The sequence below is a fragment of the Argopecten irradians genome, chromosome 6 (assembly GCF_041381155.1).
Source record: "Argopecten irradians isolate NY chromosome 6, Ai_NY, whole genome shotgun sequence".
Taxonomy (NCBI): domain Eukaryota; kingdom Metazoa; phylum Mollusca; class Bivalvia; order Pectinida; family Pectinidae; genus Argopecten; species Argopecten irradians.
In genome coordinates, this window is record NC_091139.1 from 32,212,323 (window position 1) to 32,232,089 (window position 19,767).

Consider the following 19,767-nt stretch of genomic DNA (forward strand, 5'->3'; position numbering starts at 1 on the left):
CGTACCCGTAACAGCTTCCTATATATTCTTATAAAACGATTTTTCAAGAAACTGAATTTTCTGGTTAACTTTGATAACTGGATCAAAGATGTAGACATTTATCCAAGTAACGCATTATTTTTTCAAAGTAAATTATCTTGTCAAAGTAAAATTGCTGAGTGAATTTGCGACCCGAATTTTGGTTCTTTTCTTGCTGCAAATTTGCTGAATATCTTATATCATAATGCAATTTTTCTTTGCGCCCTCGGAAACCAGTGTCTAAACTCCACTACACTCCGTTATATCATACCACAACCTAGCGTATGCCGATTACGTAGAATACCGGATGGTTTTGGAGAGGTTGTTAAAATATTCTAGCTTATGATATAGTGCTGTTATTTAAATAAATGTCATGGTTTTTTATTAGCATTGTTGCCCTCCATCTTGCATGCACCTGTGTTCAGGTGTGAATATTATGACAGGGATAGTAGCCTCTGGAACACTTGAGGATGGGTTGACCTCAAAATATGAGTATTTCATTATATTACCCTTCATTGTTGCTGAAAGTGAATCATAAAAATCAGAGGGATGAAAATCAGTCACAAATTGTCCTACATTCAGTTATAACCAGAACAGGACCCACATAGGTCAATCAAAGATGGGTAACACTACACCCTCCTCCATTTAATGGCTGTCCACATCGCATGACATTTTCAAAAATTGAATGAAGTATAACATAGAAAACAATACAATATAAAAATGAAATGTCGGGCATTTATTGTCAGGGTAAACAATGAGGTTTATTGTCTCATCAAAAACAACAATTATAATAAAATCTATTGTGTTACAGTAACGAGGTCACCTACCTGAGCACAACAGGTATACCGTACACATATCATAGTTCATATTTCACCTGTAATATGAAAGCTACAATAACCAATGCTTACTATAAGCTCAACATTCACTCAAAGTCAATGATAATACTGCAGCTTATATAAATCATGCTCATAAGTATATTGCATTGTTTTAAACAAAAGTCTGTCCGATCCACAAGTTTTGATGAGGATATTTCAAGCAATCTTCAACCCAACCCTACGATTCAAGGTTATTTTATGTTTGGGGATATTCCCATATATACATTTAGCCCCACCCCAGGGGCACAGAGAGTGACATATTGTACATTCACATAAAACAATAAAGGAATATTTACAAACAACTCCCAGGGGCCTGATTAGGTGCTCAGAAAAATGTGGAGATAATAAAAATGAAAGTTAAACTATAGCATCACATACTGTCCTTGGTGATATCAAAAGGAAACACGAAAAATAAATATAAATCACATTACCAGATCAATGAAAAGAAGAATGATACGCAAACAAAATGAATAAAATTCAGATCAGATGAGAAAATAATCTTAAAAGCACTGATTAAAATCAGCTGTTGCATAAACGAAACATTTTTGCATTCACTGAATAGATAATATAAAGAAAACATAAAGATGATGTTGATGTACATATTTTAGCGGTTATTTAATTTTAGAGCTTTTCACACCAACAATTTTGCGCTAAAATATGATTGTACAAATCATATTTTCCGAAATCGTTTATACAGTCAGGTATTAAGGTTATTGTGTGAATTCATACTTGTGCTAAAATAAGTATGTTTACAGATCTTCAGTAATATATACATGCATTTAATACACGGGTGCATCAGCTATAAAAAAAAACAACATCAAAAAACAAAAAAAAAAACCACCTAACTAATATATTGGGGAAGGTTACCGGAATGTTAGGTTAATACTATGTGAGATAATGTATGTATGTCATTGTTTGTTAAGACAATGCACTGTAGCATAAATATTGTTTCCTGATGTCGGTACATATACATGCATAATATACCAATACTCTCCTGAAGAAAATATGGTACACAGTAAAAGAAATACTATTGTATCATCTAACAATAATACTGTATAATATAAATTGTTTATTGAAGACAATGAACTACAATAATGTACTATAAACCAACTTATGTTCATGTGTGATTTAAGTTCTCATATATTTCATTGACATAAAGAAATAGTTAAAAAAAAAATGGCATGAATATGTTTCAAATACAAGTAAAGCAGATCCATTACCATGAAAAAGTCCTTAAGTAAAACCGAATCACCATGAAAATAAATCAGTTTAAAGTAAAGTGCAGTGTATAAAAACTATTATTTCCTGAAAATAAAATGTTTAAGTATGTATTTCTAGAAAATGTTAGATCTTCGTATAAATACATTCTTTTTTGACATATGTATAAATTCTGGTTAAATGCTTTAATTTTCCTGAGAAAAATTCATTTTAGGTTAATTTCTAGTTTTTCTGTGAAAATAATGCACTTTCTGATAATCTCATTTGCTTCTTGGATATTTGAAATAATCATATGATTTCCAGAAAACAATGCATTATGTGGTTCATATTAAATACTGCTTTAAACTACTGTTTACTGAAAATAATACACAGCAATATTATAAATAATATTGTTTCCTGAAAATTCAAATGAACATTCATCTCAAAATATCAGTCATTTTACACATGCATTTAGTGCATGAAAATTGTATGGTAATCACTTACAATTTTTTAACATCACATACAAATCTATGATATGTTTTCTCTAATCTTCAATCTTAATTGTTACTTTTCATACCTCAGACAACTACAGTAGCACAGGTGATATATACACTATCGTTATCATAATTGTTAGTGTATATATCACCTTGGTTACCAAAGATTACTCAGGAACAATGACAAAAATATTAATAGATCAACACAAAAAACAAAAATTAAAAAATGACTTGTGTTGGCTATATCAGAACAATCTATACAAGGCCGTTTTCGGTTATTCGGTGTGACTGGTTGGACCTAGTATTCGTTTATTAATTAAAGACAGACCTGGTGATTTTATACTGTTTTCAGACGAGCCTTGGCAAAGCCCTCACAGGCCTGTATAAAAAACTGCAGGTCCGTCAGGATTTATACTTCAAATAATGACTTTAACCAACGGTCGAACCGATTGTTCCGAATAAACAAAAACGGCCCTAGTCTTTAAATGAAAGACATATATATTTAAGTGTTTTGTATTTCCTGCTTACAAAATTCCTCTGAAACATTAATTTTCTTCTTTTATAGCTACTTCACTAATACAATTGTATCATCTCTATCATTTTTTCTATTGTGTTATTGTGGGCATGCTTATGTGTCATTATTCTAACAAATCTTTCAATATATTAAAATAAAGTGATATATATATGATGTTCAGCAGCAGGCTAATTTCATCCTATTTAATAACACTATGTGAAAACTTACAATTCATTATGAGTTACATATAATCTATGTTTCCAATAGTAATACCTTCATTTCCTTCAGAACTTTATTAGATTTACTTCCACATAGCAGAACTAGCAGACAGTTCTGGAGTTTGCATAAAAGCTGCTCATGAACAACAAGAGTAAAGCTTAAGACTCCCTAAATAGCTGGCAGCTAAAATCCCAACATTCTACATGAAATCACATATGTAACAAATTACCTTTGGAAATATTAAATGTAAAGAGCTATAAATATTTTAGAGATCTCTAGACCACATGTAATGCCAGTAGTTTCTACAAAAGGTCTTATCCTTACTACATTACACATACTAGTTGAGTTTTGACAAGTGTTTTAGAAGTGTTACATATCTTATTAACAGCTTGCTAGGGTCTTTCCAGGAAGTACCAGGCCCCAATTTCTCAAAAGAAACATGCAGATTTAAGTTAAACTGAAGTTTTTCTCCTTTATAACTTGATATGTGAAATTTTTTTATGTAAGTTTCTATCTAGAAATCAGGGCCTGGTTAGGTCGGTAAAAAAATCAGGGCCTGGTTAGGTCGGTAAAAAAAATCAGGGCCTGGTTAGGTCGGTAAAAAAAAATCAGGAAAATCAACAGGATATCACAGTTTGTTCATTAATACCTATTTAATCAGGATTGAGTTATATATCGGTAAATTCCCAAGAATTGGTCTTTCTTTCATTAAATTTTTTTACTATGATGGTTTTGGTTAAAAAAATCAATAGGAACGAGTTCTATTAAGATTTTAAAAAGTTTTTACAATATTTGTTCAACTGTTTTTCACAGCATTTGTTTAATGTACATCGTCCAGACTTATCATATAGACGCATATTTTCGCAGGATACTTTCATGATATCGCAGAACATTACCATGATCATGAAAATAGATCACGAAATTTTAAGAAACAGTTGAATCATGTAAAAGCTTAAAGCCATATCGTGAAAATATGAAACCGCTAAATTTTGGTTTTCTCTTTTATAGATCAAATTGCAAAAAATTTGACCCACAAAAACAATGGGTTACACACATGTAAGACATTTTAAATAGGTGGATTTGTTTCCTCTTTAATATTTAATTCTCAGAGAGAAAACTGTCTAGGAAGGTCAATCTGTGTCTAACACACACCCCATATCATTACCAAGTTTCTTCAGTAGAGTTTCACAGTCGATAGTCTAACACATTCATGCCACAGACACTTTTTCTTTCTTTAGTTTGTCAACGTACGGAGATTCATAGCTAGACATAGGTGGACACGTACACACAAGGTTCTGATCACCAAATATATCGTCAATACGGCTTACTGTCGGCCAGAACTTGCTTTCTGGACGAATATATGGCTGGAAGAAAAAGAAAAAGATTCAATATTTAATATGATAATATGTATAAATATTTGTATAAAATGGATGATCCAATATCAAATCCTAACCTTTTCCAATAAATCATGCAATTTCAGAACAGCAATATTTACCGAAAATAGCAATTGAAATCTTAAGATCCTTATATATGCACAAATCTCTCCAACTGAATCTTTGCTTTTCCTGTTGGTTGTTTTACATCTGAAACCTAATAATGCCAAACTGGCTTGTTTGTTTTTGAATAAAAAGACAGAATTTACTTTTCATTTAAATTTTCTGACAAATGTTTCATTTCGGGTTTACTTCATCTTATTTTACATAGAATGAGAAGTCATTTATTTTTCTGTTATGTTGACTGAGTTACTAAACAAGAGGCCCATGGGCCTTAGTGGTCACCTGAGTTTGGATACAGAATGAAACAAAGACATATAGACACTATACATTGGCCCATCATACTTAGTCCTTAGGCCACACCAATTTGAAAAATAGTTCTTCTGGAATTTGGGGGAAAAAAAGTGGTGCGAGAGGGTGTTTGTTTGGTTTTTTTTTTTTTTTTTTAAATTTTCTTTTTCCAAAAAAAAATGGGGCAAGCAGTATCAAAAATGAGAATATGATGTATAAAAACATAAACACAAGGCCAAATCCATTATATTTGTGTTTTGTGTACATGCAGGTTGTAGCATTATAGATTTAAGAGTCAAAAGAAAATGTATAAATCACATTTTTGCCCTCTGTGCTATTGAATTGTCTGAAAGACTAAATTGGGGTCTGAAGAATGTTGTACAAGTTCATGTTCGAAGATCTAAAGATTTACAAATATTGAGAACCTGTAAAATTTTGCCACACCAAGTAGAACAAAAGCTGTGCATTTGTGTACATGAAAATAATTTTTTTAAATGTAAATTTTCAAGTATGCAAATGTAATAAGAATATTTAAGAGTTACACAAAATCAAATGTAAATATATTAAATATAAAAAATCACAGTGTAGATATAATCCTGACTAGTTATTTACAGACTTATCACACGCAAAACTGTTCATAAGGGCAAAGAACTTTCGATGCGCTTTGCCCGCCAAATATCGAAACTCTGTTCTGGTGACATGTACATAAGCGAAAGTAATCTACATATTGAGATCAATGACCTGCATGCATGAATGACTAAAAAAGTTTCGTACTTTCAGTTTAACCTGTTCTGGTTGTGCATTGCTCCAGTACTGCTATTCCCAGTAAATATATATTTAACTAATGCAAATGCATAACAGGAGTAATTAAAAAACTTTTTAAAATTATTTTTCAAATAATAACACTTTGAAAATTAAAAGCTATGGAATGCTGTCAAAATATCTACCAAGCGAAGATGAGCACAAGGAATCATGATATCACATCACATCAACAAATGGCACAAAATCATAGGATTAGCGTACGCGGCACTCCAGGCCTTGCATGGACACAGAGAAATCCGAATCTTAATCTTTGAGTTCATTTCTTTGAGTTAAAGCTAGACAAATATTTCATCATATACTGATATAGTTTAAAGTATGTCCTTTTATTTCTAAATTATGTCTTCTAGCTACATGAAATAAAATAAACAAGCAGAGCTGAGCGCTCTTCCCTTGCCATGCATGATTCATATCATTATGCATCATATTGATTTAATTACATTAATTCTTATTTTAGTTTCTGTGACCTTCCTTTCATCTTTGAAAACAAAACAATCAATACAACAGCATTCTAAAGTTGGAAGGAGATGAATTCTATGTATTGATGTTGTTGGCATGATATGAAGTCGAACTAAAAAAAATAAACATTGAATGTGATGTCAATAATCAGAAAAGAATATAGGTTCGTGATTTTAAGTATTGGATTATCTATGACGCATGTAATTTTACGTCGACTACATCAATCATTTTCGTCATTTGCGTTAATAGAATCTAACAAATCTTTAAACGTCCATTCACTCGGGCATTCTGTTACAGTACAGGTAATAACAACATCTCTGTCAAAAGTTCTCACAGTTGCAACCTTTAACTCCCGCCATATTTTCATTTGTTTTCTTTCTTAATCTGGTTCCCTTTTGCGCTTATACTTTCGTTTTCCAACCGGTTCAAGCGCTCTAGTGTTTAGGATTTCGGCGTATCTAAAGCACAAACCAGAAACGGGAGGGGAGAATTGGACTCTCGTTCTTCGGATTTTCGGCGACTGAAATAGGGGCAGTATTTTTTTTTTTTTTTTTTTTTTCTCTAACTTTTCCATTTTAGGGGCGGGAAATCCCGAAGAACTAGGTTTCAAATTGGTGTTGCCTTAAGCAAATAATGGTCATAAATGTGTTATATCAATATCAACTATAATAGATTGGACATCCTACTCAGGGAAAAATCCGAAATCCCAGGGCCATGAAATTCATAGTTTTTGTAAAGGGCCTTCAAAAAGACCTTTTAATCCATGAAGAGTATTTAGTTCCACCAAATCTGTGAATTCAGAAGGAGATTTTTGAAGTTCTAGCCTATTTGACCTCTTTTGGCCCCACCCCTCAGGCCCCTTGGGGCTAGGACCATATAATTCACACTTTTGGTTGACCTTTGGCTATGGAAGGTTTCTGCAAAATTTCAATAAATTTGCTTCAGTAGTTTGGGAGAGGAAGTTGAAAAAGTAAATTGTTTAATGCCATACGATGGACGATGCACGACGACGGATGAACGGCCATTAGAAAAGGTATCTTGAGACTTTGTCTCAGGTGACCTAAAAAAAGAGAGAAAAAATCCCACAGCTGAACCTACCAATGGGAAAGCAGCTACCTCCCTGGGATAGGGGAAGTCCCACTGGGTTGCCATGACAACTGCTTGGCTGTGTGGTGCATTCTGAATCAAAACAAGAAGCGATTAGAAATTTGAAAAAATCATTTTTTTTAATGAACCATACAGCACACCAAAATCAACTCTTTCAAATTCTGACAAAAAAATCAATTTCTGTAGACCCACACTCTTCAGAGCCAGTTTTATATTCTTGTATCTTAAATACACAAATGTCCTTTTTTGAAAATTGAAGATATTACCTAGAAATCTAAATCCATACTATCTGAGAACCTGGATGCATAACCATTAGACATACCATCAATACATTTCACCCGAATAAAATTATCATAAAACCGATTTTCTTACCTTTAATGGGTTATTTCGAGAATCGATCTTTCCTTCTTCAATCATCTGGATTTCTTTTCTGATTGCTATAAAATAAAGAAAAGGATTAGTTATAAGATAATGACTCAAAGTAGAAAGCAACTGTTTGATATAACATCAGATTTACTTGTATTTCACATATATTGTAAAGTCATTAAGTAAAAAGTCATCATTTCATTCAATTTGCACAGTGTACCTTGTCTATACTAATTGTCACCAGGACCAAAATATTTGGCCGGTATAAAAGGTTTCCGGATTATACTGGTTTAAATTACTATAAATTAAGAAGCAATATGTCATACAAGAATGTCAGAAAAATGGGGGATTCAAATTAGTAGAAAATGACCAGTTTTGAAAAGTAATGCTGTATGTTTATTTCATCAAATTGGTTATAAATTAATGAGTTACCAATTAAAGCATCACAGAATCTGTCTAGTTCTTCCTTGTCTTCAGACTCGGTCGGCTCTATCATGAGTGTACCGACAACAGGCCAGGACGTCGTGGGGGAGTGGAAACCTAAAAACAGAAATTATAGTTTACACAACAGAACAGATATTCATTCTTAACAGAATACAAGCAATCAAATCAACAATGAGAGAGCTTGACTACAGTAATAGCAGTAACAAGTCAGAATAACTGGAAAAACATCCTCTATACTCCATCGGGTACTATCACTGATGCTATATCCACCAGTGAACTTTCTCAAAGCAAAACTGAAGGCAACTGAAAACACAAATCTTTTTGTGTACATCAAAGGTATTGAATAATGGTACACTGTAGTTGACTGTATTGCTTAATAATCAGGCATCACTCTCTCTGCAATCTTAAAACAAAGTCTCTGCAGGCCTGCGATTGATCAGTTTTTTCTTTTATCCTGAACTGTCTCCAGTTTTACTATAGGCCAGGGGTGAATATAACTTCAGTGATAATAACCCCTGGAGTATTGCGGATGCATGAAAAGATAAGCCTTGTTATTTTTTAGGTCAAAAGGACTGAGGTAAAATAAACTTTATAGTTTTGGGGTTTTCATACTTCTGGCAGTGAACTCCATACATTATAAGATTGAATGGAACATAAACTTTTCCTATAGCTCAGTGACCAAACTTTGAAAAGACCAAGATGGAAATTTGCTTAAATTTTATCATCTTCTTGAATTGGAAACTACCAGTATCTTATAATCAATGATATCTTTATATTGTGAACCAATTGATGTAATTTTGGAAGCTTACCATAATCCTGTAGTCGTTTTGCTATGTCCATTACTTCAATATTAGCAGTCTTTTTGAACTCTCGACAATCCAGGATAAATTCGTGGGCAACAAGACCTGTCACACAAGACATATAAAGCATTACGAAGCATTTTTAAATCCCTGGCACATGGCAAAGTTAAATTAATTTATTAATGCAGGTGAAATAACTCCTTGTAATGTTACAAAAGAACCATGTAATTTGTACTACTTCTGTATCTGCTGTGTTTAACAGAAAATCATTAAAGATACAACAGATTCCAATGGCATTTGTTTTTAAATATTTCCATGCTATTATGTAGCCAACTCTTAGCTCTATAAATAAAGTTAATCAAATCATAAAGAAAAAAAAAATCATTATCTATAACTATACGGAAAAATTAAGCTGTCACTCACCATTTTCATTTTTATACAGCGTCTTGTAGTAGCCTTCCAGTCTGTTGCTCATGTAGTTAGCGTTAAGTATAGCTATCTCGGAGGCATGCCGCAGACCCTTTGCTCCCATCATCTTAATATAGGCCCAGGAGATTGGAAGGATGGCACTGGACCCAAATGGGGCAGCCGATACGACTCCAAATGACTTGGCTTCAGGACCCGTAGTACCGTACGGAGGAATCACAGGATGTGTAGGTAGGTAGGGTGCCAGGTGTTGCTTACTGCAGAAAAAAATAACAATTGTTTCATTTTGCATTACAGAAAAACAATAACCTATGCGTTGCCAACTATAGCATATATATGTAAACACTGAGGCTGGTTGTTGAATGGTTTCACAACATGACATGCTGGCTATTGCGTTTGCGGCGAAATAACACCTGTGGCAATACTGCTAAAGATTTCTTTGTTATAGAGACAAAATAAAAAATTTGTATATATGCATGTTGTAATTAATATACATCAAGCAGTGACTTGGTAACAGACCCCTTAACATCATCAGATATAACTTACACTCCGATGGGTTCCTCACATCATCAGGTATAACTTACACTCCGATGGGACCCTAACATCATCAGGTATAACTTACACTCCGATGGGACCCTAACATCATCAGGTATAACTTACACTCCGATGGGACCCTAACATCATCAGGTATAACTTACACTCCGATGGGACCCTAACATCATCAGGTATAACTTACACTCCGATGGGTTCCTAACATCATCAGGTATAACTTACACTCCGATGGGGACATCGATGGACAACCTAACATCATCATGATATAACTTACACTCCGATGGGACCCTAACATCATCAGATATAACTTACACTCCGATGGGACCCTAACATCATCAGATATAACTTACACTCCGATGGGACCCTAACATCATCAGATATAACTTACACTCCGATGGGACCCTAACATCATCATGGTATAACATACACTACACTCCATGGGACCCTAACATCATCAGTATAACTTACACTCCGATGGGACCCTAACATCATCAGATATAATACACTCCGATGGGACACTAACATCCGATGGACCCTAACATCATCAGATATAACTTACACTCCAGATGGGACCCTAACATCATCAGATATAACTTACACTCCGATGGGACCCTAACATCATCAGATATAACTTACACTCCGATGGGACCCTAACATCATCAGATATAACTTACACTCCGATGGGACCCTAACATCATCAGATATAACTTACACTCCGATGGGACCCTAACATCATCAGGTATAACTTACACTCCGATGGGACCCTAACATCATCAGATATAACTTACACTCCGATGGGACCCTAACATCATCAGATATAACTTACACTCCGATGGGACCCTAACATCATCAGATATAACTTACACTCCGATGGGACCCTAACATCATCAGATATAACTTACACTCCGATGGGACCCTAACATCATCAGGTATAACTTACACTCCCATGGGACCCTAACATCATCAGGTATAACTAACACTCCGATGGGACCCTAACATCATCAGATATAACTTACACTCCGATGGGACCCTAACATCATCAGGATATAACTTACACTCCGATGGGACCCTAACATCATCAGATATAACTTACACTCCGATGGGACCCTAACATCATCAGGTATAACTTACACTCCGATGGGACCCTAACATCATCAGATATAACTTACACTCCGATGGGACCCTAACATCATCACATATAACTTACACTCCGATGGGACCCTAACATCATCAGGTATAACTTACACTCCGATGGGACCCTAACATCATCAGATATAACTTACACTCCGATGGGACCCTAACATCATCAGGTATAACTTACACTCCGATGGGACCCTAACATCATCAGATATAACTTACACTCCGATGGGACCCTAACATCATCAGGTATAACTTACACTCCGATGGGACCCTAACATCATCAGATATAACTTACACTCCGATGGGACCCTAACATCATCAGGATATAACTTACACTCCGATGGGACCCTAACATCATCAGATATAACTTACACTCCGATGGGACCCTAACATCATCAGGTATAACTTACACTCCGATGGGACCCTAACATCATCAGATATAACTTACACTCCGATGGGACCCTAACATCATCAGATATAACTTACACTCCGATGGGACCCTAACATCATCAGGTATAACTTACACTCCGATGGGACCCTAACATCATCATATAACTTACACTCCGATGGGACCCTAACATCATCAGGTATAACTTACACTCCCGATGGGACCCTAACATCATCAGGTATAACTTACACTCCGATGGGACCCTAACATCATCAGGTATAACTTACACACTCCGATGGGACCCTAACATCATCAGATATAACTTACACTCCGATGGGACCCTAACATCATCAGGTATAACTTTACACTCCGATGGGACCCTAACATCATCAGATATAACTTACACTCCGATGGGACCCTAACATCATCAGATATAACTTACACTCCGATGGGACCCTAACATCATCAGATATAACTTACACTCCGATGGGACCCTAACATCATCAGATATAACTTACACTCCGATGGACCCTAACATCATCAGGTATAACTTACACTCCGATGGGACCCTAACATCATCAGATATAACTTACACTCCGATGGGACCCTAACATCATCAGATATAACTTACACTCCGATGGGACCCTAACATCATCAGATATAACTTACACTCCGATGGGACCCTAACATCATCAGATATAAACTACACACTCCGATGGGACCCTAACATCATCAGTATATAACTTACACTCCGATGGGACCCTAACATCATCAGATATAACTTACACTCCGATGGGACCCTAACATCATCAGATATAACTTACACTCCGATGGGACCCTAACATCATCAGATATAACTTACACTCCGATGGGACCCTAACATCATCAGGTATAACTTACACTCCGATGGGACCCTAACATCATCAGATATAACTTACACTCCGATGGGACCCTAACATCATCAGATATAACTTACACTCCGATGGGACCCTAACATCATCAGATATAACTTACACTCCGATGGGACCCTAACATCATCAGATATAACTTACACACTCCGATGGGACCCTAACATCATCAGGTATAACTTACACTGATGGGACCCTAACATCATCAGATATAACTACACTCGATGGGACCCTAACATCATCAGATATAAACTTACACTCCGATGGGACCCTAACATCATCAGATATAACTTACACTCCGATGGGACCCTAACATCATCAGATATAACTTACACTCCGATGGGACCCTAACATCATCAGATATAACTTACACTCCGATGGGACCCTAACATCATCAGATATAACTTACACTCCGATGGGACCCTAACATCATCAGATATAACTTACACTCCGATGGGACCCTAACATCATCAGATATAACTTACACTCCGATGGGACCCTAACATCATCAGATATAACTTACACTCCGATGGGACCCTAACATCATCAGATATATAACTTACACTCCGATGGGACCCTAACATCATCAGATATAACTTACACTCCGATGGGACCCTAACATCATCAGATATAACTTACACTCCGATGGGACCCTAACATCATCAGATATAACTTACACTCCGATGGGACCCTAACATCATCAGATATAACTTACACTCCGATGGGACCCTAACATCATCATCATATATAACTTACACTCCGATGGGACCCCTAACATCATCAGGTATAACTTACACTCCGATGGGACCCTAACATCATCAGATATAACTTACACTCCGATGGGACCCTAACATCATCAGATATAACTTACACTCCGATGGGACCCTAACATCATCAGATATAACTTACACTCCGATGGGACCCTAACATCATCAGATATAACTTACACTCCGATGGGACCATAACATCATCAGATATAACTTACACTCCGATGGGACCCTAACATCATCAGATATAACTAACACTCCGATGGGACCCTAACATCATCAGATATAACTTACACTCCGATGGGACCCTAACATCATCAGATATAACTTACACTCCGATGGGACCCTAACATCATCAGATATAACTTACACTCCGATGGGACCCTAACATCATCAGATATAACTTACACTCCGATGGGACCCTAACATCATCAGATATAACTTACACTCCGATGGGACCCTAACATCATCAGATATAACTTACACATCCGATGGGACCCTAACATCATCAGGTATAACTTACACCCGATGGGACCCTAACATAACATCATCAGATATAACTTACACTCCGATGGGACCCTAACATCATCAGGTATAACTTACACTCCTGATGGGACCCTAACATCTCATCAGATATAACTTACACTCGATGGGACCCTAACATCATCAGATATAACTTACACTCGATGGGACCCTAACATCATCAGATATAACTTACACTCCGATGGGACCCTAACATCATCAGATATAACTTACACTCCGATGGGACCCTAACATCATCAGATATAACTTACACTCCGATGGGACCCTAACATCATCAGGTATAACTTACACTCCGATGGGACCCTAACATCATCAGATATAACTTACACTCCGATGGGACCCTAACATCATCAGATATAACTTACACTCCGATGGGACCCTAACATCATCAGGATATAATCAGATATAACTTACACTCCGATGGGACCCTAACATCATCAGATATAACTTACACTCCGATGGGACCCTAACATCATCAGATATAACTTACACTCCGATGGGACCCTAACATCATCAGGTATAACTTACACTCCGATGGGACCCTAACATCATCAGATATAACTTACACTCCGATGGGACCCTAACATCATCAGGTATAACTTACACTCCGATGGGACCCTAACATCATCAGATATAACTTACACTCCGATGGGACCCTAACATCATCAGATATAACTTACACTCCGATGGGACCCATAACATCATCAGATATAACTTACACTCCGATGGGACCCTAACATCATCAGATATAACTTACACTCCGATGGGACCCTAACATCATCACATATAACTTACACTCCGATGGGACCCTAACATCATCAGATATAACTTACACTCCGATGGGACCCTAACATCATCAGATATAACTTACACTCCGATGGGACCCTAACATCATCAGTATAAATACACTCGATGGGAATATAATCTATATAACTTACACCGATGGGACCCTAACATCATCAGATATAACTTTACACTCCGATGGGACCCTAACATCATCAGATATAACTTACACTCCGATGGGACCCTAACATCATCAGATATAACTTACACTCCTGATGGGACCCTAACATCATCAGATTATAACTTACACTCCGATGGGACCCTAACATCATCAGATATAACTTACACTCCGATGGGACCCTAAACATCATCAGATATAACTAACACTCCGATGGGACCCTAACATCATCAGATATAACTTACACTCCGATGGGACATAACATCATCAGATATAACTTACACTCCGATGGGACCCTAACATCATCAGATATAACTTACACTCCGATGGGACCCTAACATCATCAGATATAACTTACACTCCCGATGGGACCCTAACATCATCAGATATAACTTACACTCCGATGGGACCCTAACATCATCAGGTATAACTTACACTCCGATGGGACCCTAACATCATCAGATATAACTTACACTCCGATGGGACCCTAACATCATCAGATATAACTTACACTCCGATGGGACCCTAACATCATCAGATATAACTTAACTTACACTACACCGATGGGACCCTAACATCATCAGATATAACTTACACTCCGATGGGACCCTAACATCATCAGATATAACTTACACTCCGATGGGACCCTAACATCATCAGATATAACTTACACTCCGATGGGACCCAACATCATCAGATATAACTTACACTCCGATGGGACCATAACATCATCAGATATAACTTACACTCCGATGGGACCCTAACATCATCAGGTATAAACTTACACTCCGATGGGACCCTAACATCATCAGGTATAACTTACACTCCGATGGGACCCTAACATCATCAGATATAACTTACACTCCGATGGGACCCTAACATCATCAGATATAACTTACACTCCGATGGGACCCTAACATCATCAGATATAACTTACACTCCGATGGGACCCTAACATCATCAGATATAACTTACACTCCGATGGGACCCTAACATCATCAGATATAACTTACACTCCGATGGGACCCTAACATCATCAGATATATGATAACTTACACTCCGATGGGACCCTAACATCATCAGATATAACTTACACTCCGATGGGACCCTAACATCATCAGATATAACTTACACTCCGATGGGACCCTAACATCATCAGATATAACTTACACTCCGATGGGACCCTAACATCATCAGATATAACTTACACTCCGATGGGACCCTAACATCATCAGATATAACTTACACTCCGATGGGACCCTAACATCATCAGATATAACTTACACTCCGATGGGACCCTAACCTAACATCATCAGATATAACTTACACTCCGATGGGACCCTAACATCATCAGATATAACTTACACTCCGATGGGACCCTAACATCATCAGATATAACTTACACTCTGATGGGACCCTAACATCATCAGATATAACTTACACTCCGATGGGACCCTAACATCATCAGATATAACTTACACTCCGATGGGACCCTAACATCATCAGATATAACTTACACTCCGATGGGACCCTAACATCATCAGATATAACTTACACTCTGATGGGACCCTAACATCATCAGATATAACTTACACTCTGATGGGACCCTAACATCATCAGATATAACTTACACTCCGATGGGACCCTAACATCATCAGGTATAACTTACACTCCGATGGGACCCTAACATCATCAGATATAACTTTACACTCCGATGGGACCCTAACATCATCAGATATAACTTACACTCCGATGGGACCCTAACATCATCAGATATAACTTACACTCCGATGGGACCCTAACATCATCAGATATAACTTACACTCCGATGGGACCCTAACATCATCAGATATAACTTACACTCCGATGGGACCCTAACATCATCAGATATAACTTACACTCCGATGGGACCATAACATCATCAGATATAACTTACACTCCGATGGGACCCTAACATCATCAGATATAACTTACACTCCGATGGGACCCTAACATCATCAGGTATAACTTACACTCCGATGGGACCCTAACATCATCAGATATAACTTACACTCCGATGGGACCCTAACATCATCAGATATAACTTACACTCCGATGGGACCCTAACATCATCAGATATAACTTACACTCCGATGGGACCCTAACATCATCAGATATAACTTACACTCCGATGGGACCCTAACATCATCAGATATAACTTACACTCCGATGGGACCCTAACATCATCAGATATAACTTACACTCCGATGGGACCCTAACATCATCAGATATAACTTACACTCCGATGGGACCCTAACATCATCAGATATAACTTACACTCCGATGGGACCCTAACATCATCAGATATAACTTACACTCCGATGGGACCCTAACATCATCTAGATATAACTTACACTCCGATGGGACCTAACATCATCAGATATAACTTACACTCCGATGGGACCCTAACATCATCAGATATAACTTACACTCCGATGGGACCCTAACATCATCAGATATAACTTACACTCCGATGGGACCCTAACATCATCAGATATAACTTACACTCCGATGGGACCCTAACATCATCAGATATAACTTACACTCCGATGGGACCATAACATCATCAGATATAACTTACACTCCGATGGGACCCTAACATCATCAGATATAACTTACACTCCGATGGGACCCTAACATCATCAGATATAACTTACACTCTGATGGGACCCTAACATCATCAGATATAACTTACACTCCGATGGGACCCTAACATCATCAGATATAACTTACACTCCGATGGGACCCTAACATCATCAGATATAACTTACACTCCGATGGGACCCTAAATCATCATAATTACACTCGATGAACCTAACATCATCAAGATATAACTACACTCGATGGGACCCTAACATCATCAGATATAACTTACACTCCGATGGGACCCTAACATCATCAGATATAACTTACACTCCGATGGACCCTAACATCATCAGATATAACTTACACTCCGATGGGACCCTAACATCATCAGATATAACTTACACTCCTGATGGGACCCTAACATCATCAGATATAACTAACACTCCGATGGGACCCCTAACATCATCAGGTATAACTTACACTCCGATGGGACCTAACCATAACACTTACATCAGACCCTATAACTTACACTCCGATGGACCCTAACATCATCATATATAACTTACACTCTGATGGGACCCTAACATCATCAGATATAACTAACACTCTGATGGGACCCTAACATCATCAGGATATAACTTACACTCCGATGGGACCCTAACATCATCAGATATAACTTACACTCCGATGGGACCCTAACATCATCAGATATAACTTACACGATGGGTGACCCTAACATCATCAGGTATATATATAACTAAGCACTCCGATGGGACCCTAACATCATCAGAGGTATAACTTACACTCCGATGGGACCCTAACATCATCAGGTATAACTTACACTCTGATGGGACCATAACATCATCAGATATAACTAACACTCCGATGGGACCATAACATCATCAGATATAACTAACACTCCGATGGGACCCTAACATCATCAGATATAACTTACACTCCGATGGGACCCTAACATCATCAGATATAACTTACACTCTGATGGGACCCTAACATCATCAGGTATAACTTACAACCTGATGGGACCCTAACATCTATCAGATATAACTAACACTCCGATGGGACCCTAACATCATCAGATATATACTTACAACTCCGAGTGGGACCCTATAACTATCATCAGGTATAACTTACACTCCGATGGGACCCTAACATCATCAGATATAACTTACACTCCGATGGGACACCTAACATCATCAATATATAACTTACACCTCCGATGGGACCCTAACAACATCAGATATAACTAACACTGCCGATGGGACCCTAACATCATCAGATATAACTTACAACTCCGATGCGGGGACCCTAACATCATCAGATATAACTAAATCACTCCGATGGGTTTTCCTAATACATCAGTTTCAGATATAACTTACACTCCGATGGGACCCTAACATCATCAGATATAAATAACTTACACTCCGATGGGACCCTTAACCTAACATCATCAGATTATAACTTACACTCCGATGAGGGACCCTAACATCATCAGATATAACTTACACTTCCGATGGGGACCCTAACATCATCAAATATAACTTACACTCATCCGATTGGGACCCACTAACATCATCAGGTATAATTACACTCCCGATGGGACCCTAACATCATCAGTATATAACTTACACTCCTGATGGGACCCTAAATCATCAGGTATAACTAACACTCCGATGGGACCCTAACATCATCAGAGTATAACATACTCAATCGATGGGGACCATAACATCATCAGGTATAACTTTACACTCCGATGGGACCCCTAACATAACATCAGGTATAACTAACACTCCGATGGGACCATAACATCATCAGGCTATAAACTTACACCTGATAGGACCCTAACATCATTAAATATCACTTCAATCGATGGGACCATAAACATCATCAGCGGTATACACTTACTCTCCTGATGGACCCTAACTTAAACCTCAGGGACCCATTCATCATTAAAACTAACACCCGATGGACCCTAACATCATCAGATATAACTAACACTCCGACGTGGGACCAGTTACCTAAACATCAGGTATAACTTACACTCCGATGGGACCCTAACATCATCATAGTATAACTTACACTCCGATGGGACCATAACATCATCAGGTATAACTTACACCCTGACAGGACCATAACATCATTAAATATAACTTACACCCCAATGGGACCCATGCCAGGTCCTCCCCCTCCGTGTGGTATACAGAACGTCTTGTGGAGATTTAAGTGAGATACATCTGAACCGTAATCTCCTGGACGACAGATTCCAACCTAAGACATAAACAAAGGTATAGATAATCAGTTAATAATATGTTCATAAAGTCATATTTCAATTACTTTACATAT

General features: G+C 37.4%; 1 protein-coding gene across 1 annotated transcript in view; it reads right to left on the bottom strand.

The window, feature by feature from the left end:
* Positions 1–739: 739 nt before the first annotated feature.
* Positions 740–19,767, bottom strand: part of LOC138326461 (glycine dehydrogenase (decarboxylating), mitochondrial-like) — a 43,554-nt gene continuing 24,526 nt past the window's right edge. Inside the window, exons 18-24 of the mRNA XM_069272563.1 lie at positions 19,580–19,692; positions 9,520–9,779; positions 9,106–9,201; positions 8,285–8,392; positions 7,859–7,923; positions 7,478–7,558; positions 740–4,681 (exon numbers count right to left, since the gene is read on the bottom strand). Of these exons, the coding sequence (XP_069128664.1) occupies positions 4,526–4,681; positions 7,478–7,558; positions 7,859–7,923; positions 8,285–8,392; positions 9,106–9,201; positions 9,520–9,779; positions 19,580–19,692 (879 nt within the window). The 3' untranslated portion in view covers positions 740–4,525. The remainder of the gene's footprint in view (positions 4,682–7,477; positions 7,559–7,858; positions 7,924–8,284; positions 8,393–9,105; positions 9,202–9,519; positions 9,780–19,579; positions 19,693–19,767) is intronic.